Below are 26,680 nucleotides of genomic sequence, written 5' to 3'. Positions count from 1 at the left end.
GGAAGGCCAGTTTGTTTTAGCTCTAACAACTACGGCATTAAAAATCCACTAGTATAAAATGGAAATATATCTTATAGAAGCTATAAATACCCAAGTGAATGTTTTTAGCACGTTTAGATGTTCTGTGAATTTGAGATGAAGCAGATTTCCCCCCCCCCCCCCCCCAGCTTAAGTGTTAGAAATTGTTTCAGGAAATATTTTTTCCAGTACTGCCATCCACCGTGGCAATATTTGCATTTATCCAGAGCCTTAGTGGGACCAGACTGTACTGGTACATTCACAGAGATAATTCATATCTGAAACCATGTATGTGTGACAATGCTCAAAATAACTTTTTCATGCTCCCTTAAGACCTAGGTTGTTTTTTCGGCGTGTTTGTTTTTTACAGTAGCAGCATTTTTGAGGCATCTACAGACTGTTGTTACTGGTGAAAGAGCAACACTGTGAGCTTTGGGACCTTTTCTCCTACTTTTTTCTGGGCTAGCTTAATTGAAGCAAAGGGTACTTCAGAAATCGCGTGTACTTTATTACAGGCACCTGACAAGTGAAAGACCCATGTACGATATAAATGAACATTTAAAAATAGAGCCCTATTATTCAGGGCCCTGATTTTCAAAGATACCGATTCCCATTGACTGCACTGAGACTTGTGTGGGCTCAACAGCTGTAACACGCAGCCCACTTCTGCATCTTTGAAATTAGATTTGCAGATTGGGAGCCAAAAGCTAAGTAGCCATCTTTGGAAACACTGGTTGGGTGGGTTTTTTTCTTTTCTCTTTTTTTCCCCTCTTTATTGCTGGTGCACGATGCAGGGTTAAAAACGACTACTTCTTAGTTACTTTTGATAAATGGCACCGGTTTTCTTAGACTACAGCTACAGACTGCAGCAACATTGCAAAAGCAGTTGTGCAGTAAATGATGAGGGGGTCCTCAGATACCTATGAAGAGATCCCATTTATTCTGTATATTTCATGTGAATCGTATGCAGGCTGTGGGAAGAAAAACGAGGCTGAGGATAATCATTCTAAGTGTGCTGGGAAGCAGGATTTGGCTGAACACCTCTGTTTTGTGATTAACTGAAGTAGCAACGAAAGCCATCAGCGAGTGTTCAGGCTGTTTAAGGCAATAAGTTGTGTAGAAGCGAGGAGAAGAGCTGTCGTCCTGATACCGCTTTGGTTATCTTACCCCTTTATTCTACGGTAGGGTAAGAAGATAATATCCTAGCTGTTGATACTTAAACATCCTTAACAAAGTGGGTTTGCTCTGGATTATTTGGCTGGAGGTGGAGCAGTCTGCTGAGGAGGGTTATTTAAAGACTGGGACAGAGCTGTAGGCAGATAAATTGATTTGCAAATGAATGGAGGATTTGAACATGGTAATGGTGGTAGTTTTACTTTTTATCAGTTTGCATATTTAATATCCACTGGCATACACACAAGCATAAACCACTCTAATTGTTCAAATGGAGTCTGGGGAAAAGAGAAGAAAGCAGAGGCTTAGATATGGTCTCAGTTCATAATGGATTGCCTTGGCTTGCTTTATTAAAAGCAAATATACATTCCTTTCTAATAGAGACGTGGAGCTGTATTACAGATCCTTGGCTGGCTTTGAATTATTTGTTTGATGTCATATTTATTATGTTTTTTTAATCACATGAAAAAGAAACTATTTAAAAATTGAATAGTGAAAAAGAAGGGCAAAAAGAGACAGACGCTCTCTGAAAGCAAATAATGAAAAGACAACATTTTGCCAGAGACTCAGTAGAAACTTTTGTGGATTCCTTTTAATAAAGGATGGGCAGTAATCATTCTGAACCAGTAAACAACATAATTTCTGATTAGTCCCAGATATCCATCCATGGTAAGTATGACAGGTAATGATAAAAAATAGATCCTGACCGCTGAAGAAGTGCTGGTCTAAAAGCATATTTCCATTACCGTAGCCCTGCTTCTGAGCTCTGCATTCTGAAGGAATGTTTGCATTCAGAGGGGGACGCCCGCCCTGCTGCCCCGTCATTGCAGAGGAGTTTGTATGGGAGGGAGGGAGGGAGGGAGGGAGAGAGTTAGGGGATGCAAAAAAAAAGCAGCCGACAGGGAAACTTCATCATGTGTTGCATAGTGAAAGCACATCCTGTAGTTTAAATAACAAATGATGACATTACATTCCCCAGAATGACTATTGAATTATCACAATTACAAGGGGAAATCGTGTTGACTTCTTGGTGACTCAGCTCCATATTTCCACCTGCCTCTGAAGACCCCACATGTTTTCCAACAGACTTTGTTTTCATAATTATGAATTGCTAGTTACTGATGTGCTGTGTATTATCCAGAGATAAAAAGGGACTAGCTGGCTTCTTAGTACCGTGTTCAAGTTTTCCTGTGCACCCACTCTACTGTGCCACTTTTCACTAAAACCCAAAAGGGGGTGTAAAGGGACACGATCTGTGTGAAACCGTGGGGCACAGTGTCTACTCTAAATATCCTTATGGTAATCAAGCCAGGTAAAGGTCTGGACTGCCTATACCAGTGTAAAATGTTTTTTCCACTGCTGGGGGCAAATAAAAGAGGAGGCCATTAAAAGAAAAGCATTTGGAGTTCCCTTTCCCCCATTTGTTGAATTCTTCTGTTTCGTCCTCATCAAATTTTCTGCATAATCAGTTTTAGTGCTGCCTTTGGGGAGTCTGTTACTTTCCATCGATGCTTGGTTAGGCCTTTTGTACCATATTAAGGGAGAATGTAATGCTTGGAAATTAGCAACACGTGACTGTAAAATCATAAAAGTGATCAAGGACACTTTACAAATATTATATTTCAAGTGACTCATATCCCTTTAACCAAGCAGAGAACTTAAATGGTAATTCAAAAATATGTTTTCTAAATCTCCTCAGTCGCATCCTGCCTAGAGATGCCATTAGCCCACTTGTTGAACTGGTTCTGGGAATTTAATGAGGGGAATACATTTATGTGGTATTTTATACTTTTATTTAATTCCATCTTGTTTGGAGCTTTTAACTTCAATATCTGAACTTAAAATCATTCTTTAACTTCTGCTTTCCCAACCCCGTCCCCCAGTTTCCAAAAAAAATACTTGAAAGCAGTAAAGTGTTACGTAGGCACACAGCGTTAGAAATATTCATGAGGAGAAAATGACAACTTATTTAGGAGAAACCTTACTACATAGATATACTGAATATTTTGACATCCTCAAGCCTGTATAAAATAGGCATTGTGGGATGGAGCTTTTGTTTCTTCAGCTGGTTTCACAAAGATGGGTTATTTCTGCAGAGGCTTGGGCCCTGAAATGGGGGGCCATGAGGCTCCGCTGCTGGGCTAGGAAACACTTCTGTCTCTGGAGTCGTGGTCAGCATGACCAGGACATGACCACAGGGAGAACCGAGACCTTGCTATAACTTGAATGAGTATCTTTCTCACAGATAGTGGTAGGAGATGAAAACAGGACAAGGGAGCTGAATAATAGGGTCTACCCATGAAGTCAGATGGAAAGAGTAAATCTTTGTAGACATTTAATGGTGTTATACTCTAAACTTTTGGGAAATTTTATTTGAAATTTTTTTACAACAGCAAATATAGTCTGTGCTATATCCTATTTCTATTTCATGTGAGAGAAAAATTCCCCATCTATGGCACAACACTTTACTGCTACCGTTACTGCAGACTTTATAGATCAGAGATGTGTCAGCATGTTAGCTTTAGCTGTAATGCTTTTTTTGTGTGAAACCTTATGGGCCTTGCAGCCACTTTCTCATACTGACACTCATAAAACGTTCAAGTTCTCATATTTATTATTTAATTTGCTTCCTATATAAAGCAACAGAGCTCTTCGATACATGAATGTGAAGCCAAAAATGACAGGCAGGCATGAATGGGACTAATGAGTTTTAATAATGCACATATTAGAAACTGCTAAAGGAAGTTTAATTAAGAAAAACAAGTTAAGCATGAAATTCATTTTGGAACAAATAAAAGTAAAGTCACAGATGTACAGAATGCTGCATCACAGGAAATGGACTCTCAAGTTGATAGATCCCTACAATGCCAATATTGCACTCGAAATGTAGTGTGCACTTTACAGTTCTGCAAAGCATGGTAACACCAGTCAAGAGCACTTTCGAAGTTCAGTTAGAAATGCCGGGTTTGTGATTAACAAATTATATTTATACCTCTGTGGATTTTCTGATGAGTTGGAATTTGATCTCAATTACCCTGATGGAATTGAGACCAGAATCTGATCAAGAAAAGCATTTGCTCTTTTGTGTGCCACAAGGAAGTTTCATGTTTTGTTTTAGGCTTTTTTTTTTTTTTAATTCATCTTTTGAAGAGCTAGTTACTGATCTAACTCTACAAGAAGGGTTTTGTATGCTCTGGAACTGTCATTGTATGGTATCCAGATGGAAAACAATTCATAGACAAATCTGAGTTCATTCCAAGCATCTTTGTTTTCAGAGTTGTCTATCAAGAAATGGTAATAACTGTATTTTAGCCTTTTTTATCTTGAATACCTAATACCGCAAAAATAGGAAAATAAAAAAGTGGTATCTTATGAATCTGATATGAAAGCTTTCCTTAGGTGATGAACTAGCATTAAAGATAGTATTATTGTTGATATTATAATTGTATTAAAGGTAGTGAACATAATCCAATTTACTTTTCTCATATGATTAACCCCAGTGAACCAAGGGTCAGCTCCAAATATATATCAGGTAATGAACTTTGTTACTAATTCTGTAGCTTAATTTTTCACCTGCAAGGGACAATAAAAGAACAGTTCATTTCAGGGGCCTCTGGGTGGGTTCTAGCACACTCTGTTAGAGTGATCAGATGGGAAGCATGGGAATGTTTTATAAAGTGTTAATCAAAGCAAGTTAAATCCACTTGACTTTATGATACACAATCTGCAAATTTCAATACTGAAGGTCTCAAATGAGAACCATCTGGGATATTTTTTCCTCCGGTATGACCTCTGATTAGCATGAGTTCAGTTGAATTTCTACAGTAGGTCAAAAAATCATCATGTCCTGAAGCAGACTACTGCCATCAACAGAATAGCCATTTGATCATTTAGCTGAATAGGTACAGTACTCAAAAGTGAGTATAATGTGTGGTTCGTTTAAGGGTTAACCGTAAGCTGCTAAAAGGAATAAAGGTTCACTTCAGTGCCCATTATATTCCAAGCCAGTGCATCTGTCATTTTTAATTTAAATCTGTATTACTTAGCTGTCTAAAACTTTACACATAAGTGACAGAGTTACCCATTCTTTCTGTTATGGGTAAAATCACCATTTCGTTACCTACTTACTGTGCAAAATGCCAGACAGCTATAGTCTACGTTAAAAAATTTTAGCCAATTTCTGGTAATATAAACAATTACTTCGGCTAAGAAGTAGAACTATTTTAAGAAAATGATTTATTGACATGAGTAAATGGAAGATAATAAGACTTAAGTGACACTCTTCTCATAGGTTTGTCTAATTCAAAAACAGCTTAATAGAAAATTATGATCAGAAGTCATCTTATTTTGGCAAACTAAATTGCAGAATTATTTAAAGGGATCTTTTGATCATGAAAAGACTAATTAATAATGAGTTAGCATTAGTGAATATTCCCACTAATGAGGAAGAACAAAAATATAGTGAAGCTGAAAAATGCATGACAATTTAAGTGAGTCTTAAAACATCTACTCAGTTTAATTCAACTTTTCACTAATTTGTGCTACACTGCGTTCGAATACTGTATTTAAATATTGTATTTTTTACTAACTTGCTTGTAAGGTTCTGTATACAAAACATAATACGAAATAGAGGTAAATGTGAGAACGGCACTGAGGAATCAGTCTCTCTGATCTGGGAGTGCTATATTTACACAGCTTGTAGCATCTGGGAATCCTTACCACTGGGTTGTTTGTGGACCTGTATAGTATTGCAATCTCGTACTGGGGTGGGGTGGGACTGTGACCCCATCAGCATAATGTCTTATTCATACCTTTCCTGGCCATCTCAGCAAAGGCTATGCATCTCGGTAGGGTTAGATTTGTCGCTGCTTTCTGAAGGCTCCAGGCCTGTAGCTGGTCTCAGGTCGAGGGGTGCCGGTGTGTGGGACCTAACCAAACCCCACCGGAGCTGTACCCTTCTCAGGTGTATGTGTTCAGGATTGCAGTCTTCTCTATTATCATTTCATACACCTGTTTTTTTAAAATGCGTATAGTTCATTTCTTGAACTAACTAGATGTAAATCCCTTCCCTTCACCAAGTATTTATGGAAATACCCAAGAGCAGGGTCTGTTTCAAAATCTTTACTACTACATAGAAAGAAAATACGCTGTATTTGACACAACGCTTCCCTTTGCTAACTTGAAATGTGAAAGAAGAGATAGGAAATACTGTGATGCATCTCTGGGGATTTGTCTGATCATGTTTACATTTGGTGTGTCACGCCAACCTAGTGTTCACCCTGGGTCAGAGCCTCTGCTTTAATGGCTTCTGTTCCACTGGCCACGTTCCTGTTTGGCATCATAGCGTAGTTTAGAACACGGATTTCTTTTTAGAGACATAAAACATCTTTGGGCTCTTAGTTCTAAGTAGAGACTGTTGTAAGTAAAAATGGATGCAAATGTAGTTGGTTCTGCAAAATAGCATTTGTGTTTTGAAATGAAAGCGGCATTGTGTGGTGCTCAAAACTCTTGCAATCACTTTCTATGAATATTTGTGCAATTGGGATTTACTAGCAAAATTGAGGTGGAAAGGAATGTTTAAGCATGGATATCAAATCACAGAGTACATCTTCAGCTAAAAAGAAACAGCCAGTGGTGTAGAGATATCATGACAATGCCTTTACGTGCGCTGAAGCTGGCATACGGTCAGAAGCCTTGGGTGCCACCGAAGGTTTTATTAATCCATTGGAGCTATTGACAGGTGGCGCCGTTCAAGACATCCCTTCAGATTTGAAGCTCTGTGCACGAGGAACAAAGAGGAGTTTAGCTGCTGCAGTTTGCAGCAGATGTGACCTGTTGTGGGATGCAAAGATGTACTGAAGTTATCTCGGATTGTTTGCTTCTCAGCATACTAAATACCTCTCTAAAGTATTTCAGAGTCTGAGCCATAAAGTAATTTAAATGCAGAAAGGAAGATAATAAAATAATAGATGATAGAAGAAACCTCTATATAGTATAGACTGTTCCAAAGACCATGAAAGACTTTATCAAATACCTTTTACAGTAGAATTCATTTGTGTTACCACAGGGAACAATTGTGATCCTCACAGCTAGACAATAATAAAACCTGAAAATCTTTCTTCTCCTCCTCAGATCCGCAATATTTTGATGCTGAAGCTTGCCCCAAATTGGTCATCATTACTCTTTAGTTTATTCTCCTGCCCATCTCCCTGATCATTCCTGCTCCTGTTTATTGCTTCTCTTTCTTTCCACCGGTTCCTGTTCAGCCAACTCCAGATACCAAGGGAAAGTCCTATGTAGACCACCTGCTGGAGGACTAAGGAAAATTTTGTCCAATGTTGACTCTCAACAAGTAAGACATGATCCAGGCTAGCTTCCCTGGTTGCCTTTCCACCTAGTGCTGGAAATAAAATTTTGGAATAAAAGTCTCAAAAGTTTTGAGTAATCTCAGACTCTTTATTTGTGTGAGTTTGTGCTTTTAATGTTATAGCTTCAGGGCAGCCAGTGCTTGGATGTTTGACCTCTCTGTCTCAAAAATAAACTGTTACTTAGCCATTTAAAAAGAAAGGCTTGTGGGGAAAAAAAAGTAAATCCAAAATTCAAGTTACAAATACAATGAAAATCTGTTAATTCCAATTCTGCAAGTGCTTTACAATTGACTGCCCTGCATAGCCTGTAAAACTAGTCACTGAAGCTAGCTACTACCCAATAGTTAATTAATTAAGAATAGCCAAACACAGCATTGAGTTATTTTCTTACCTTTTTAGCCTCCTGCCTCTGTCTTGGAGTAAAACCTTGTCCATGGGAGGCAAACCAGAACTTTCAATCACAGCAGAGCTGTTCAGCTGCAATGGCAAAACAGCTGCTGGACAAGCTTAAAACTATAGTCCAGCCCTAAGATTTGCTTTGAATTTACATAAGTAATAAATTTAGTTCAGAATAAGTTAAAGAAAAAAGCGAAGCCCCAGTCTTGCAATCTGAAATGTATCTCTGTTCTGATTAACTCATGAAATTTCTAATGTTGTTAAAACTTAACATTTTTAGGTATCACAAGTGTATTAAAAAGCTCTCTTAGATCTGAAAACAGGTCTAAGACTTTTAGGGTGAAAGTGCTAAATGAATTACTAGCAGTGTCTTGGTAATTTTGCGCATTGAACCAACTCAGCAGCTTGAAAGGAAGAAGGATGCTATTGTTTGGCGCCACTATGCTGAATTTGGTTTGTCCCCAGACCTTCCCCAGATCATGTAAATTAGCAAGTGAGCTACTGAGATTAAGTTCCTGCTATTTACAAGTTTGAGTTGGAGAAAGAACAGAGAGTACATTTTTCCACTCCTGACAGAAATAAAAACCCCGTGAATTTTAAGACCTAGTGGAAAAGGTTTAAATTTGTGGAGGTTTTTGAATAACACCAAGGAATAAGCTTCCATCTTTCCATGACCTACTGTACGTCAACTCCGCAGAGCAAAGTTGTAGCAGATGCCTTCTGCTCTGGCACCTGTCTATGCACTCTGTTTTTACTATTTCTCAAGTAATATCCTACTACCTTCGAAATTTGAAATGCAACAAAGCAACAGTCTTCCAAGAGGCAATTGTCTGCATGCCATTCTGTGTTACTAAATGCAAACACGTACACCAAGTTTGAGGAATTATTTTCTGCAGCTAAATTGGTGTGTTTCCAGCCAATGCTGAGAACTTGAAGCTGGAGAATGAAGGATATAAGCCTGTTTGTTAATGCAGCTTCACAGTGAAGGTGTTAGAATTAGCAGAGAAAGAGAGGGAGAGAGAAAATTGTGGAAAAGCTTCATCTATCTCCTTATTGCCTCCTGAGATAGATTGTTCAGAGCTAAAGGAACACTAGACATGAACCAAATCTCCTGCTGTCCTATATAGCTTTTACAATCTCCTCTTTAATAACCCAAACCGCAGGGTAGTCTGAGTATTAGACAAGCCGTTCTTTTGAATTCTCTCTACAATGTGTATAGACATGATAAAAAAACAATTCTCATTAAAGCTGCCAATGCTGTTTCAAAAGCAGGTGGTTTAAAATGTTTCCTATACAAAGCAAAACACGTTTCTTGTGCGTTACACACTGCTTAATAGGGAGTGTAAGATTACACTGCTATGTTGTGTATAACACTGCATTTTAAATAATAGGATATTGTAAGTCGTGTTGGAAATATGTTTAACATGAATATGGAAGATATAATGATATGCACTGAGCAATTTTCAGAAGTGCTGGAACACAGCCTTGTGTGACAACCTCTGAGCTAAAGTAGTTGAAAATAGAATCTGGAATTTGAGATTATACAGTCTCTGATCCTAACTGATTATTTTTCTAGGATATCGTTCAGTCAGCATGTGGGTATATGAAAGATAAGATTTCTACTGTCCTATGGGAGCGTTTATTGTTTATGTTTGTTTATGTTATAAATTAAGGATGGTAGGGATTGAGTGCATTCATCATGCATTTTCATGTTTCACTGAAGTCAGTAGTTTATAAGGAATGCAGGATTGGTCTGAAGTAAAAATTGTGATATACAGCTCCATCCCTAAATTGTCTGTTCATATCCTTTTCCAAATCTGTTTTGAAAAAAAAAAGAAACCCACCGAGGTCCAGTTATACTTCTGTGCAAATTCAGAGTTTGCCATTCACTTCGGTGGGAGCAGATTTTGGCCCTTCATTGATGTGAACGTTTTGCTCTGTAGGTGTTTTTCATCAGCCAGCAGAAACTTGTGGAATCAGAAAACCACAAAAAGTATGGTAATTCAGGTTATCGTGAATAAGCACAGTAATTCTTGTTACCCTTACAAATACATTCCAGTTGCCTCAATGTTTTAATCAGAAGTTGTATTTTAAAATGAACAGAAAAAATGTTTGTATGTATTATAATCTGCTTTTAATGAAATAAAATGTATTTGAGTCTTTAGTATGTCTGTCTATCTTAATTTCAGTATCTTCTGCTTTAAGAAATAATTACTTTCATTTTGATAAATCAGCTTGTGCAAACAAGGTGAAAATTGATTATGAGCTGATTAAGTTAAATAAAATATTAATATAAACAATTACGTAATGTAGCCTGGCAGCAAATTGCTTATTCTTAAAAAGGTGAATTTAAAAAATGTATTTTCTGTGAGTCCTATTTCTTCTGAAAAATCTCTATAAATTCAACAGGTGACTTTATAGATAATCCAGTAATCAGTGTTTCACCCGCCATTTCATGGACCCATGAACTACTGCAATTTTACTTACATGACTCTAGCAACTATTAATGTATGCAAATAACTTGTGAAACATCTAGTTATCACTCTGCTCATATTAGCTCTTTCATATACTAATGATTTATTTTCATTTTCTCCAGGATATAGACCTGCGGCTAACTGGATTTGATTTATAAGAGGGGATTCTGCAGTAAATGGCTGCTCTCTTCATATTGCTGCTATGGAAAACAGAATTGTCAATAGGATGTAGTCTGATAAATAGTGCTGAGTGAAGATGCAGCTTCAATAAGTGTGAAATCAATGGAAGATACTTACCGCATGAAAAGCCTTTTGAGATTTTTCTGACAGGCACCTATTTAGGAAACTTGATCTGTTTCCTTCGGTTGCCCTGTTTTTCCACCAGTGGATACAAATCAGATTGCTTCATTGTAGTTACACAACTAATGTGGGACCATGGCCTTTCCAAGATCCATGTGGCTGAACTGTGTATGGAGAGCGATGATAGTCCGCCTGTTACACATGGGATTGAATGCCACTTTTGCTTTTTGTATACTTGGATTTTTGCTTCACGCTGCAGCTGTGTCCTCCCAAAAATTGGATGATACCAACCCAGTGGTGACCACCAACTTTGGCAAGATAAGAGGGATTAAGAAGGAACTTAATAATGAAATTTTGGGGCCCGTTATTCAGTTTCTTGGGGTTCCGTATGCTGCCCCTCCAACAGGGGAGCGCCGCTTTCAACCTCCTGAGCCTCCGTCTCCCTGGGCAGATATCAAAAATACCACTCAGTTTGCTCCAGTGTGCCCCCAGAACATTATAGAAGGCAGGTTGCCTGAAGTCATGCTTCCCGTGTGGTTTACTAATAACTTGGATGTAGTTTCCACCTATGTACAAGATCAGAATGAAGACTGCCTCTATTTAAATATCTATGTCCCAACCGAGGATGGTGAGTTAATAGCAGGCGAAACAGGGAGATCTTTTTATTTTCCTATTCTACGTTCTAACAATATTAATTCACGTGTACTGGTAGCACGCATGGCTTTCTTTGTTTGCATGCCAGCGTATTATATGTATGCATGCTGCTTTTCTGTGTATGCATCTGTCCTTGGCTTTGGTTTTGGTTTTTGGTTTTGTTTTTTTTCTTTCTGTCTACACTCATTTTTTTCTCCCACAGCACGTGTATTTTTAGGTCAAAGTTGGTACCTAATTCTCATTGCCACCCACTGACTTCTGGGAAGATGCATCAACATCTTATCCATTGCATGTGCAGGCACAACGAGTTGAGAATCTTCCGCACCTAATAAAGCAGGTCATATTTAAGTTAGATAGTGGTGTTGCATGCTCCTACTGTCTGTGATGGAGCTCCATGTTATTTTCTAGTCTTCTATTCATTTTTCAGTCAAAAGAATATCCAAGGAATGTGCCAGAAAACCCGGCAAGAAAATTTGTAGAAAAGGAGGTATGTATAAAGTGGACAAAAAAAAAAAAAAAAAATGGGGGAAAGATCGCAACCTTGCAAAGGAAGAACAAATAATACAGCTGAGGGAGGCTGATTTGCTGATGCTGTGAAGTGAACCGTTAGGGAGTATCTTGCCCTGATGAAGCCAGAAAGGTGTTTAAAGAGAGGATTGTGTAAAGCAAATGAGAAGATAACATTTGTAAAGCCTGAACTCAGTTGCACCCGATCATCTCTCTTGCACTGTCTCATGGTGACCTTATTGGCAGCTTCTCTGTCTTGGCCTCGTGGTTTAGAGGAGTGTCTGTCACTTGTACGTAGATACAGTATGTTGTATTTGCATGCATAGGCGGTAGCTCATATGCCTGGGGGCTGGTACTTTTGCTGTTGAAGTTGCTGGGATGGCTCCACAGCTCTATATGCCAGTCGTATAGCATAACGGCTATGATGTATTATGGCAAAGCAGAGCTGAAAATCTGCATGGACTTTCTATGTGATACACTTTATTTTCTTGGAACAGTGTTAACTTTCCTGAAAGGTAGATGTGAAACACTTTTTTTCATTTACACGCTTCTAAAAGTGAGCGTCGATTTCCTTTATTATGTGATTACAGCTCTCTTTGTAAAGCCAAAAAATCTCTTAATAGGGGTGTAGGGAAATGTTAAAATATTGTGACATGGTACTTTGGAAACTAGGCTGCTTTTGGAAGCTTTGGAAACTTGGCTTCTACCCTTTTCGTGTTAGATAGTATGGGAGAACTTGCAGATTTCTTTGTGAACATTTGCAAATTCCCAAAGCAATTGATATGCAATATAGAAAGTATACTGGTTTAAAGTAGGTATTAGGTACCAGTTTAAAGTACTAATTTTGTACTACTTTACACATTTGTTTTACATCAAATTATTTTTCTTTATTGTTTTCTTTAAAATAATGTGATATTTAATGTCTGGACTACATTTGAATCTAAAATACTTTTTAGGGTAAACAACGAGTAGTGTGGACATACATGGTCGCCTCTTAGCTGTAATCCATATTTTTGATATCAGTTGCTATATGTCCCTGTTATTCCAGAACAAATACATTTTCGGAAAACGTCATAGCAGGAAATTGTTGCAAAGTTCAACTCTGTGAACTCTGTATTAGGTTTTTAAGGCGATATCTAGGCATCTAAAGGAAGGTGCCCTTATTTTCCAAGGTTTTTGTTCTTACAGCTCCTACTGACTGTTAATTGTAGCTAGCTGTTAATTATTGTTAATTGTAGTTGCTCAATGTATGCTTTTTTAGATGTCTAGATTCACTTTCAGTGACTTAGGGCAATTTGGTTTTAAAGTGTTGGGCTCTGAGGCAAATTCTAATGTTTTCTATTAGGGAATTTTTGCTCAGTGCTGTAAAAATTGTTTAAGCTGGGTTCCCAAAGTTGGAAACAAAGATAATCAGGGTACGTGAGCCACGTCACTTCTTCACACATCATTCAAGTTAGAATAACTGCTGTCATTTATATGCATTCAATTAATGTGCAGTACTGCAGCAGTTATTACGCAGTTCATCAAGCGTGTATAATTAGCCGAGCAACTTTCACTTCCTATCACCCAGACGCTGATTCACAAAGTCATAAATAAAGATGCAGATCTCCGTCATTGTTCTCAGAAAGCACCTTTTCCTATGAGAGAATATTAAAAAAAAAATCAGAAAAATAGCAAAAATAAAGGGAGGGAGATCCCAGTAGAAGAGAAAGTCATGTTTATTGTCCTGTGAGCCTGAAGGAGAATAGAGTTATTTGAAATTCAGTAGGTACCTTTCCAGTTAAATTCATTGCACACACAGCACAATAAAAAGCAGCAGAAGCCTACCTTTTCCCATTGACAAGTGCAGAGAACTCCTGAATACCTTCAGCCTGGGCAGCTGGCATGGCTGTAGTAATCTCCGTTCTCTGAGTAACTCATGCTCTACTCACCTGTGTATAACCCAAGATTATCCTTGGCTTGGATTGCCCCCATACCTAGTAGTGAAAGGAATCGTGTTGTAGAACAAAGTTGCAATAGAGTCACAGCATCTTAGCAGCCACAGCAGCTTGGAAATAGCATTGGTTTTGTATGAGAAAGAAGAAAGGCCCCCTCTTTTGATGGGTTTTTAGGTTGCAGTCATTTCATTACATTTAGTGATGAAAATTACTGGAAAGAGAACATATGAAAATAAGAGGCTGATTTTTACACCATCTTTTTAATTAATAAAGGATATATAAATTCAAAGGGACTGAACCAACAACTGTATGCTAGCGTATATATTGTTTGATTCTTTCTTATTACATGAAATAGACTGAATTAGATAAATAAATTAGTATCTATACTTAATTGTCAGCTGAGGGACATGAGAAAATTCAAAAGTCTGAAGAACAGGGAGTAATCTGATCAAGGTGGACGCAGAAATGAAAGGAAGTCTACCCACGAGTCATGCTAGAGACTGTAACGAGCATTATAACGATGACCTCCTGTTGGTGGGATTTGGATGTGCACACTGCAGAGGCTACAAAATGATAGGCTGGAGCTGGGTGAAAAGGAATGAGACAATATAGCGTGCTTTTTGCTAAATATGGATGCCTATATATCAGCATACATCATCTTCAATCTACTGATTCAGTAGATAAAGATCATCTGTTTTCATGTCTTTTCCTTCAGGTACGTGAAGGTCAGAGGTTACTAATTCCGTTGTGGGTACGCATTCAAGCAGAAACCTCTCTGTTTGCTAGGGCTGGTTTTAGAAAATCTGTGTGAAGGCATCTAATAAATTGTGTGTTGGTTTTTTTGAGGCTAGACTCCATAATTCTAAATTTTAACAGAACCTAGGTTATATTGTAGGTAACACCATTGTACTGACTGATACTAATTATATTGTTGGTTATGTGGTGTTTTCTGAATTTCCTGACAAACTTTTACGCCTTTTCTAGGGAATACCTGAATAGTTTTGGACTCTGTTTGGTATTTCAGGTCTCTATTTTACTTTATAGTCAAAGCACAAATATTTAACTTGTCATCCAGAATGACAGGGTAACTTCTTATCTCTTAGGAGGACTGTACATCCTGCTTTAGCTGCATGCCTGTGTTTTTTTAATACTCTATATTAATTTCTTTGTGTTGCAACAGTTTGCACCATGAATTTCCTACTTTAATGACAACTACATAAAGAAAATTTGAAAATGATCACTAATATGACCACTAAAAGAAACGCCAGGTATTTCATGTTCTGCGCTTGCGTTGATAGTATGCTCTTTCTTATGAACCTGTACTGAAGCCTTCATATTGCCTGAAGATATCTGAATGTGAAAATGTGGAGGTGTAGTTTTTGTAGAGAATATGATATATACTCAGTGTCATGGAACTAGACACATGCAGTTTTGGATGCATTAGCAGTTGTAGGAAAATTGGGAGTAGAATAAGGAAAGTAATCACTCGATCCTTGCTTTTAAGTTTAGGAATTATCAGCGGCTAAGAGATCGCCCAACATCAGTGACTTCTTCATCTGCAGATTCTGTTTCTTATTCTCGTCGGTGCAGTGAATAAATTTTAAATGCAAAGAATCATGATCTGAACTACCTCATTTAAGGGTGTAGGATTAGACAGCTCTATTAATATTTATGCCTCCTAATGGGCTACTTGATTTTCAGAGCAAAGCTCCGAACACCATACTTTCTGGGTTATGGCTGTGGTTACTATGGATGCATAGGAACATATATATACACATACAAATACATTCTTGGAAATGAAGCACAAATCACAGTGCTATAATCTCATCCTGCTTTGATCATTCATTGTTTTCAATAGAGAATACGTTACATCAGTTGTGATTCATAAATGACGCTGATAACTTTAAGGCTTTTAAGCTTAGCAATATGAAATGTTTTTTACAAATCTAAGCAGAAATGAAAAGAGCCCAGTTTACCCTGTTACCCTGTGTTTCTGTTGGGTGTTTGTTCCAATACTCCATTTAACTACCCTAGAGCTGTTTACTTGTCATCAAATCTTGGAAAAGAGGAATTAATGCAACATGTGGGGTTCCTATGGACTTCATTAAATGACCTTCTTTCTGTATACCTGTTTCAGCTCTGCAATCAACCAGAAAAGGACAAGCTGAGACCTGTTAAAATGTGTATTTCCACTGGCAAACTTTGTCAATCTGTTATCAGATTCTTTTTTTCTAAATATGTAATGTAGAAAATCATATCAAACTAACAAACTTGTAGATGGTGTATTGTCAAAAATGTTTGAAATATTCTTTCTCCGTGGCCATATAAATGAAAAGTATGAAATCCAAGGCATGAGCCTCCATCACTGTAGACTGAGCTATGTCAAAATACGTTGCATTGCCAGTCGGCTACAAAGATGCATTTGCAGACCATTACCAGGGCTCGTGGTGACTTGAGACTGAGCGTCAAAGCCCACAGAGCTACCTTAGCGTGTATTTTGGTGTATGCCACCATTACAAAGGGTGTATATCTTCAGTAGGCCGCTTTGAAAATTCATTATGAATTATTTGCCTGTAGTATGTTTGTGTCGGTAGTTGCCTGTGCACATTTGAAGTTTTGCCCCCATTCACCCTTGCTGGCTCCTGGCTGAAGAGCTCTTATCCTCATTCTGGCCTCGTGAGGCCAAAATTCATCCCCGCGGTACCAGCAGGCACAAATGTAGTCCATAATCCTGAACTCCAGTGCTATGCACTAGGACACCAAGATTGTTCTATTTTTCTATTCCTTTTTGAAGCACTGTATTCCTGCTTTTCATTCCTCAGATACCACTGCAGCATTTCGTGTTATACTAGTAATACATGGGAGAAGATAATGAAGCAAACGTTGTCTTGTACAGACCTTTTCATCCTTTCACAATCTAAAGCTGTTAGTGTCAGTTAGCAGCATTTTTCAAAGGTGTGCAGGAAGTTTATGTCATATTTGAAATAAAATAAAATGCTTAAACTCTGATGTACTTTCTACAGTCCTCTTTCTGGGTGAGCCAATGCTTGACAATAGAAGACTTTGCAAACTGCATTTTAAGACTCCAGTCGTCTTAAATGCCATCAACGCTGGCCAAAGTCCTCTGTAAATGTCTGGTTGTTCAGGCTCTGAGCTCTTGCTGACCACACAGTCGTCGTGCTGTCATTGCTTTGTTCATGTACCTTGACAGTGCTTATAGCTCTAACAGGTCTTAAATTCTGATCTAATTCCATTCCTTGTCCATTATTTTACTGCTTGCTTTTCATTTTCTACATCCTCCCACACACAGGCTCTATAATAGTACTGTTACCCTGATAATACTAAGTCGGATAACACTGGTTTGTGCTTCTTCCGCTGGCCTTTCTCGGCTTGGACCAGTTGTACTCAGTAAACAATGTGAGATTGTTTTCCTTTCAAGCTGCTCGTTTCTAATTTATCATTTAAAGCCAGAATGGACAAATATTATACAAAATAGCTGCATAAGTATATTTGTACATTTTCAGGAGGAACATTTGAGGAATTAATATGACTTTTGGATAACTATTATTTTCTGCTTCCTTTTTTTTGTCATTTTTTCCCTGTATTGTACCATTATTCTTTTGCTCTTCTCTGTGTTCATGCTCTTAATTTCTTTGTTTCCTTATAATACACATGGATCCAAATATTTTTAGTATATATTGCATACTTTTTGAAGCTTGAAACATGATGCTTACATGTGTCAAACCATTCTTAAGGATCATCTTGATTATAATGTTAATAATCTGCTTATAACTTGAATATTACACCAGTATAATTTCAATTTTTTTTCAAATTCTTTTCACTTATAATTCTTTAGCCCTCTTCATTTTTACTTACTTTATGTTGTCAAATTTACATGTCTTCTCTACTTTGATATGTATAGTATTATTAATTATACCCTGCATTCAGAATCCAACAGCTTTAATGAGCTTAACATAAATGAGATTTGTTTTTTGGGATATCAAACCATTTCCTTCTGTTTTAATATTAACATCTTTTATTTTAGTTTCTCATGCTTGTAATAATGAAGATTTATCCTAAAAAGAAGCAGCAATGAACAGTACAAGGCTAAGGCAAGTGGGACAAAGCTGAGTTTAAGCCATGCTTGCCCCTATATTCTAACACATTGCCGGGAGCAGAGCGGTCTCTGGCCAGAATCAGAGCCACCTCCGGGCTGCTCTAAGTCAATGCAGAAATTGCAAGACACGTGGGAATGGCATAGTGCAGGTGCCATAGCTGGTTTTCCCTTCCAGAGTTTTGCCAAAGTGTTTTGAAATATTTCAGCAGCAACAGTAAATCATGTTGCTAATTCCTCTGCTGTGGGAATTCTTTTAATATCGCTTTATGCTATCAGAGTAGTAATTAGAATCTGCCCTGGTAGAGTTTTCTATATGCTTTTTATTGAGGGTGGCTTTTGCCTTTCCTATTCATACTAATAGTACAGTAAATGCACAGTAAATTTAGTCTTAGGAATGTGTTTGAAGAGAAGGAAAATTACCTGGCTGAAGAAATTCTTCAGATGATAAAGCTCTGGAAGAAGTTCCTTTATTGGAATACCATTGCCTTGTGAAGGTTTGTCCACCAAAGGGGATGGAGGGAGAATAAATCTTCTGCAGGGTTTCTGTGTTAGCAGGGTTATAGCCAGCAGATTTGACCAAAAAGACACATTTTGGGAGAAGATCATAGCTGGTATGACTGGAAAGCTTTAGCAGCAGCTGTGCTGGAGTGCCATGCCCTGAAGGAAGGCTCGCAGTCCCTCAGCAGCTGTCAAGGACTCCTCCGCACATGGACCTTTTCCCGAGCATTTTATGGTGGTCCAGGACCTGTCCCTTTAGGTTGCAGAGGAATCAGAGTACAGTTTGTGTGCCGTTGTGGGCGCTATTCACATCTTCACCTGGTAATTTACAATTCAATGTCTGAGATGCTGAGCTATCATAGGATTATTAGGTTTGAGCTATATTAATGCCAGTGGTTTTGGATCAGGCCCTGCAGAAGCAAAGCACTGAGGTCTCCTGATATGATTTAATATTTTTTTAAACAATTTTTTTGTCCTTATATGATTTTATAATGTGTGGAAAATCATATATATAGTGTATATATAGAGAGAGAGAATCTTGTAAGGCAAAATCTATAGGAGAGAGACAGCCATTTATTATTTGTATTTGTTTTCTGGAAAGCTTCCATTTGTTAAATGTCACCCTTTTTGTAAAGGCCTTCTTTAATTATTAGCTGAAAATCAGGTATTTATGTAATTACCATAATTATATCTACACATCTAGTGTACTTGCAATTATTTCATTAAAAATTGTAATTGTTATACAATTATAGGGGATAATGACGTCCTTGTAACATGTTGCAGAAGCCCTAATTAAATGGTGGCATAAATGAATTGGAAGTGATTTTGAAGTTTTGAATATTGTTTTATCAGAAATATCAGAAATGATTCATCCACATTATGAACTGGCAGTAAAACCCCTCCGAAGTTATTTTGAGAAAAGATTTCACAGAGCTCATGGAAAAGGATTTGTCTCTATTGCCTTTCTGTCTTTACTTTCTGTTCTCTATATTCTTACACCTAAAAGCTGTCTGCAGATTTTTAATGGAAAGATGCATTGTGTAAGAAGAAGATTGCACAGCCTGCTGAATCGTTCTAGAAGGCTCAGCCCAGAGCAAATAGGATCTACGTGCAAGCACAGTCTGTACTTAGACATCCTTCTTCTACACAGAGGGAAAACCCTATCCAACAGTTGGTTCAAGATGATGAAAAAGCTCCACTAAATATAAGGAGGCTTTCATTACAGGCTGAGTTTCCATGATCTGATTATATACCGGAATGTCCAAATAGTGCAACTCCAGGTGTTGGGGGAAAAGAGACAGAATTCCTCTTGTAGCACTAGTCCATGTGATGCTCCAAGCACAGGAGGTGGACAAAGCAGTGTGGATACAGAGAAACCCTATGGAGCATCCTCCTTTCTCTCCTCCAGAGTGGGTGGGGAAGGACAGGCAAGGATAACATATGCCAGAATCTACCAAAACCTCAGGATCCCAGATTTCTCATCCTCTTTCATGTCAACTTTCTGTAGTGTACAGATGATCTCTCTTCTCTTCCTTCAGTTAATTTGAAAAGTAATTGAAAATGGCAATAAGGCATACATAATTTTTAAGCTTATTTTATCATTCTGTTTTTTAAAATCTAATATAGTGTGTTCTTAAGTGATGGGTGTATAACAGTGTATGGCATGACTGGCAACCATGCAGCCACCCTTACCAAGACATCCGCCTCGGTTTTGCTCCTGAAGACAGCACCCCGCTGTCGGGCTGAGGCCCTGGGCAGGCTGGAGCTATGTACAAACCAGCTGGAGGGGCCTCCCGTCTCTCTTGCGCCCGGCTGCTTACCTCCCACCTACCAGCTGGGGCTCCTCCTCCAGTCTTTGCGCCCGGTGTCGTTAGGGGAATGACTCATGCACATTCTTCCCGGTTACTTCAGATGCATTCAGGCAGGTTAGACAAACCTGCTGTTTAAGTCACTTACTTAATTCACATCAGCTCATTTTTGCTCATGCTTAATTAAGGAGGGTTTACAGGATCTACTCTAACGCAGAATTTTCATGTCCCACAAAGGGATGGAGACAAAGCTCCAAGAGGCATGACATCCTGGAGGTAGCAGTAATGTCTTATCGTACCCCGAGCTGCAGAAAGACCATCCATCCATGGGCTGGAGAAGAGCTCCCTGGTTCTGCTGTCTTGTATCAAGGTTCCTTACCGAGGCAGCCACCACAAGAAGTGATTTGCTTACACGGTTGTGGTTCTTTCCCAAGGACTTGCTGCCCTTTAACCAGAAGCTGAGCGCCACCATTGTTGTGAAGCTCCAGTCCAGTGCCCTAGCAGGGTTTTTTTTAGTTTCTGCCAACACTACTCTTAGCTTTTCAGTCTTTAATCTATTAATATTAACGTAGTGAACAGGCAAACAGAACATATCATTCAGCAGCTGGATCTAGTTGAACCAATGAGAATTTAGTCTCTGAGAATCCTCATTCCCAAAGCAACAGTTTTAACGAGATGGACCCAGTGGTAAGGGAATATGAAACATGCGTTTATCTAGGTATATATGTATACGTACACAGTCATAAACAGATTGGAAAGCTCAAAGGAAAGCTAGTACAATTTGTCCCACTTGATTGCAAAATTGATATTGATTCATATGTTTTTATATTGATTTTAAAGTGCCAAAATGAATTTGGAGATTTTTTTCTTTAAATCTGAACTTAGTTGCTGAAGGCCAGATCTAAGATAGTTATGTGAGCCAAACAGATATTACAGCAGATTTTGCACATTTACCTACCCCAAGACTGCTTTCGTTAATGATACTGCCCCGTGATCTATATAGCACTTTGGATCCGTGAAATATTACTGTGTATAGCTGTTGTAGAGGCAGGTTTATTTTGTAAAATTTCACAAGAAATCATCAGGCTGTAAACCTAGATTTTAAAATCTTAGTCCTTTCCCTGTTTCTCTATGATGCTGAACTCAGATGAAGTACCCCTCCGTCTGAATCAATTAACCGCTGCACTGTGTGGAGCAGGAAAGAGAATTAAGTTTGTTTTCTACACTTTTCAGTCATTAACTGAGCTGTTCATTAATGACAAATGGATTACTTTTGCTAGAAACAATACATTTTGGAACAAAAAATAATTGCTATACTTAAGTGCTGAAGCACCTGCAGTCTCTTTTATATGAAGTCTCCATAGATGAAGTCTCACATAAAGGAAGAAACAGAAGATGCATCGATTGTCTTTTCTTTAAAGTGCCATGAAACCCTAGATTAACTGGCAATTCTCGCAGTGTTGCAGCTGCAATTCTTTAAGTATTGAAGGTATGACCTGCCCAAAAGCACATTTTGATACCACATCGTGGGAAACAGGTGCTTGAGTTTTATAGAGACACAGACGATTGCTGAAGAAGTCACAGTAAAAGTGCCCCCCATCCTGACTCTGGGCCTGTTAGCAGCAATCCCTCGCATCCCCTTCTGCGCGCATTATATTCTGTGTCGTTCACATGCGAAAGAGAACATTGCCCCTTGAACTGTGAAAGAGTCATGTGTTTTTGACAGGCTGATTTTCTTTCTGTTCCTGACATCTTTGAAAGATGGCTGCCGAAATGTGGTTAGGCACCAGCGGGACGTTGGCTTGCAGAGGTGAGCTGGGAGACAGAAGGTGAGCTGAAGGCAGCAGGAAGGGGCTCTGACAGCAAAGGCGGCTCCTGACACACACGCTGAAGCAGGTGCACACTGCCAGGCAGCGTGCAAACCAAGCACAGAAATAGGATTAAAAGGCTCTTTCCCTTTAGGCAAAATAAGGCCAAGAAGGCGGCAGCGCACAATTCCACCCTGCAGTTTTAAGTGGCAGAAACTATTTTTCTCTCCAGAGTTTGCTAACGTATATTAGTTGCTGTTTTTCTGCCCAGAGCTTTGACATACTCAACTACAAGCTAGTTTGGCGGAGTATCAGCACAGCGAACAAGCAGCAGTCAAAGGAGAGAGGAAGAAACAATCCCCTTCCACGCTTGACATTTGCACTGTGCAAGGGCCTGGCTGTCACCCCTTGTCCAGCGCTTGGGCACGTGTTAGAGGACGTGTCACAAAACAGGTTTGACCTAAAGTAGAGCAAAAGCTAGCCCTTAATAATGCTCAATTAAAAATAGATAAACTCAGGAGTAAGTCGGATTTTGGCCTGTTGTTTGAATGATGAATATTCTTCCAAATGCTGTCACTTCCTCAAAGAAATACAGTGGTTTCTTTTGAATTTTAAGTGACTTTGGATTGAAATTCTATGTGAGTGATTAACTGGCTCAGTGAATACTGTTGTTATTATTAGCAATTTTGAGCGTTAACCTCTTCACCGCTGAAATCTCTAAGTGCAGCATGACGTTGTATCGGCACTCAGGAACTAGAAAGGTTAAGAAGCCATTGAAACACATTCAGGAAATGTCATAATTTTCAGGCTGATGAAGTGCTAGCCTGGAAGAGAACAAAGAAGCGATAATAATAATTACATTTACTTTATGCTTGCAAAGAAGACAGTTTGAAGGAGCGCGGGCCATAGACAGTAGCTCATTTTTGGTTCTGCCCCCGTTAGTTATGTCACATTCCTGCTTCAATTCTCTAACCCCAGAAACGTGCTGTTTAAACAGAGCTTGGTTGCAGAGGGATGATTTGACACAAAGCCAAATGTCCCTTTCCAGTCATTCTGGACCTCGCCAGCCTTTTCCCATTCCCTCCCTCCTCCTCCAGCTAAGCAGCATCTGGCCCTCTCCCTCTGGTGAACTTGTGTGACTCTATTTCAAGTATAGATTTAGTTATTAAATCTGGAGATAAAGTATGGATCTGTTCCACTAATCAGATACTACAGTGATTAGAGCCATAGAAGTACTTGGAGAGATCAATTAGATTAGATTATCAAATCATTATAAGCAGACTCTTAAAGACAAAGCAATAGAAAGTAATCTTGTGTCACTGTATTTCTTTAGAGAATATTTATACTCTCTTATTGTTCGTTTGCCTCTGTTTTATTTGCATGTGTTAAGACCGCAGTAGCACCGAGCCTCCCGCTCAGAACTGGGCTGGGGGACAGAAGAGACCAATTTCTACAGTAAAACTCTCTCTGCGATTCTGGTCATAGGCTAAACCACATTATTGCTTGTACTCTAGGTGAAAAAATACATGCATGTGGAAATCATACTTTATAAAGCAATTGGGCAGTTTCTTGGGGGAACTCATTTCAGACCTCTGGGGTTAGGCAAGAAGCCTCTGTTCTCTCGCCAGCCTTTTATCATCTCTCTTATCTCATTCTGTATTTATTATTTTGACTGTGGAATCTTATTTTGACTACTTTTATTGCATAAACCCAGTGTTATGAAGCAACACTAACTAATTCAGACAAAGGTTTGTGATTCATTCTTTAGTAGTTTGTTTTCAGGCTTCCTCTGAATATGGTTTTCCAGTTCATAATAGCCATTTGTGTCGCTCCTAAGCCTTGAAGTTGTGTTTTCTGCAGCTTGCAGTGTCATTTTCTTAACATTTATACATATATGCGCTTTTCTTTATTAATATATATTTTAGTAAGTACTCCAGCTAATGCTAATATACTGTTTTCATGAGAGAATTGGCAGAATAGTATACATCAAAGGCAACAATTAGCGTATTTTCATTTGACTTGTTCAGCTTATTAGGTTGTTAAATTTTGCATAGAAAATCATTAGCATGTTTAATTTGGGAAGGAAGCTCTTGGAAGAGGAGTTGTGGACGTAAATCAATCAGTGAGGAGGCTCTCGTACAGTATTGCAACAGCAGCTAGAGCTCTGAAATATTTTCCCATATTATTAACTGTAAATGCAAAGAGGTGAAAAAAATGCAGGATTATCACTGGTTTAGGAGTTAACAAAGAAGCTTCTGATGGCTTTGTCTAATATTAAAATCTAGAGCAAGATTGTATCATATTCTTTTCTTACAGAACACTGGCAGAGAAGTACAGGTTTGCAGTTGCTACTCTTTTTTAAATGAAGGTGAAGGACATCTGAACCAGACTTGACATAACATACTTCATGGTGGTTTTTTTTTCTTTCCCCAAAACTAGTTCAAGAACTGTTATGCTTGTTGCTTGCTACTTCAGGATTAGCTGAAGTTGAAAAAGTGACAGAAAAAACTGCAAAGTGCCTTTTCCCCCCATCTTTATTGGGAGCATGTCACCTGACACTCTGGCAATTTAGAAACACTTATCTGGTATTAAATAAATTCAAAAAGGTTTGCGTTTTGACCAGTTAAAGTCAAAGAGGAAAGGTCAGAAATCAACACCAAAATAGAACAAATATTAACTAAAGATTCCATCATACAGCAGCTAATCAGGGCTTTTGTGTGCCCTGCTGTGCCAATATCTATTCAGAAGCTAGTCATTATGTCTCTGTTCTAAAAAAGAACTAATTCTGAAGACTTCACTGCACTGAAATCAAGTAATTTACTGCCCTTTTTTGCTGTGTTTTTATGATGTTTTGCCTGATTAAACATTCAGTGCTAGACATAGCGGCTTCTGGTTTTGTCCCTGCACTTTTCAGGTTCAAATTTCTTTGAGTGCAGTTACTATTCTTTGATGCCAAAGTACTTCATAAACTAGGATATTTAGCAGCAAAACTGACATAAGCGTCAGGATTATATTATTGATTATTTTGAAGGCACAAAAATCCATAAAGTCCTTTCCTTTGTGCTTCAGTGGAAAGCACCTGTACCCATTTGCACTCAGTGAGTAAATTCTTGGCCACATCAAAGTCAGTCATGAAATTCAAATCAAGTTTTACAAGACCAGGCCCAAATTGCCATATCTGAAAGATGAACAAGCATAAACTAAGAGGTAGATACACGGGATCTGAATGTTTTGTAGATTTTGAAAATTGTGCCCAAGACACATAAATATCCTTTCCCTTTCTTTGTCCTTTTTTTCTCTATTCTCATTTTCTCCAAATAATTTCGTACCTATCTTGTATCACAGCCTTTCCTATAATAACAAATCTCTTTTACCTTATTCTGCACTTTTTCTGTGTTTCCTCATCTCATAGTCATGATTCTGTCTGACTTGTCTTTATTTCATGTTTACACCTCTGTTTTTTTCATTTTAGAAACATACACTACCTCTTTAGGGCTATAAAATCATGAGCTATTCATTTTCCACTATATCCTTTATTTTTTCCTTTATAGTGAAGATGGAGAAACTAGGACAAAAGAATGGACTTTTGCAAAGTCACATGCAGAGAGGAAAAGAGACTGCATGTCATTGTGGAGCTGAAATTAAAACATCCAGTTCTTATTATCACGTTTATTTTTTTTGGGCCAGGCTGTTTATGATGCTTCTGGGCTGCTTTTATGGTTCCTGTAGCTGAAGCAATGCTTCTTGTCTTTAATTCCTGCACAACTTAATCCTGATCTTTCCTAAGTGCAAGTATTTGTCAGTCAGTTGCCCCCCACAGGGGTGAGAATCACGTCTTATCTTAGCCCACGAAATATTTTCTGACTCCCACATGTCTTGCTGCCTTACAGCCTCCAAACAGGGAAAAAGAAAGAGTTGCTGCAGCTTTTATTAATTATTTACGTGCTGTTATCAAACATTCCTAGAGTGCTGTAAATTTACAGGCTTTAGTACAAACTTGGAGAAAACAAGTTCGCTGCTCTAGAGAATTTACAGTGAAGAAAAGACAGCAGAGGTGAAGATATAAAGCCAGTGGATGTAGTAAAGTAGTGCAGAATACAGGAGTTTTGATAAGAAGGGATTGCCATAATACATGGTGTGAAGGAGAGCAAGAGAGCTTGGATGCGTGCAGAGAGTGCCTGAAGAGGAGAAAGAGGCAGCAGTAAAAGCCAGTAACAAATAACGTACAGGGATTACAAGAAAAGCAAAAGAATTGACCTGATTTGTGTGTTTACCACTCAGCGTCTTAGTGGTGCTCTTTCAGCTCCTGAATATAATCATTTAACTCAATGGGTGGCAGAGGCAAGTGCATGTTTCAAACGGAGACCGACATGATCGAACAGGTCTCTCTTTCCACCATGGCTAGTTCATGTGTGCCCCCGTTAGCGACGGTTTCCAAAAGTCATAGGAAACAATGGGAAATGGCCCCTTCGGAGGAATTAATGACGCATTCTGCCCCCAGCACAGGGCTTTGCTTGGGCCAGTGAGAGCAGCCCCTGTATTTCTGTCTTTCCCAGAGGCAGCAGCGTGATGGCAAAGTGCTGCATCAGATGTGCACTGAAGCTGTTTTCCGAACTCAGTCC

General features: G+C 38.6%; 1 protein-coding gene across 8 annotated transcripts in view; it reads left to right on the top strand.

The window, feature by feature from the left end:
• The window catches only part of NLGN1 (neuroligin 1), a 399,023-nt gene that overhangs the window by 73,031 nt on the left and 299,312 nt on the right, over window positions 1-26,680 (top strand). For 4 of the 8 annotated variants that reach the window (XM_087740075.1, XM_087740082.1, XM_087740077.1 and 1 more), the window contains 2 exons: window positions 10,552-11,357; window positions 11,811-11,870. In XM_087740075.1, the coding sequence (XP_087596201.1) occupies window positions 10,865-11,357; window positions 11,811-11,870 (553 nt within the window). In that variant the 5' untranslated portion in view covers window positions 10,552-10,864. The remainder of the gene's footprint in view (window positions 1-10,551; window positions 11,358-11,810; window positions 11,871-26,680) is intronic. The other 4 variants (XM_087740081.1, XM_087740080.1, XM_087740079.1 and 1 more) reach the window with 1 other exon arrangement.

The sequence above is a fragment of the Nipponia nippon genome, unplaced genomic scaffold (genome assembly GCF_047370975.1).
Source record: "Nipponia nippon isolate SJK-2023a ecotype South Korea unplaced genomic scaffold, ASM4737097v1 scaffold_7, whole genome shotgun sequence".
Classification (NCBI taxonomy): domain Eukaryota; kingdom Metazoa; phylum Chordata; class Aves; order Pelecaniformes; family Threskiornithidae; genus Nipponia; species Nipponia nippon.
Note: the sequence above shows the minus strand (reverse complement) of the source record. Positions and strands in the feature narration are given on the sequence as shown.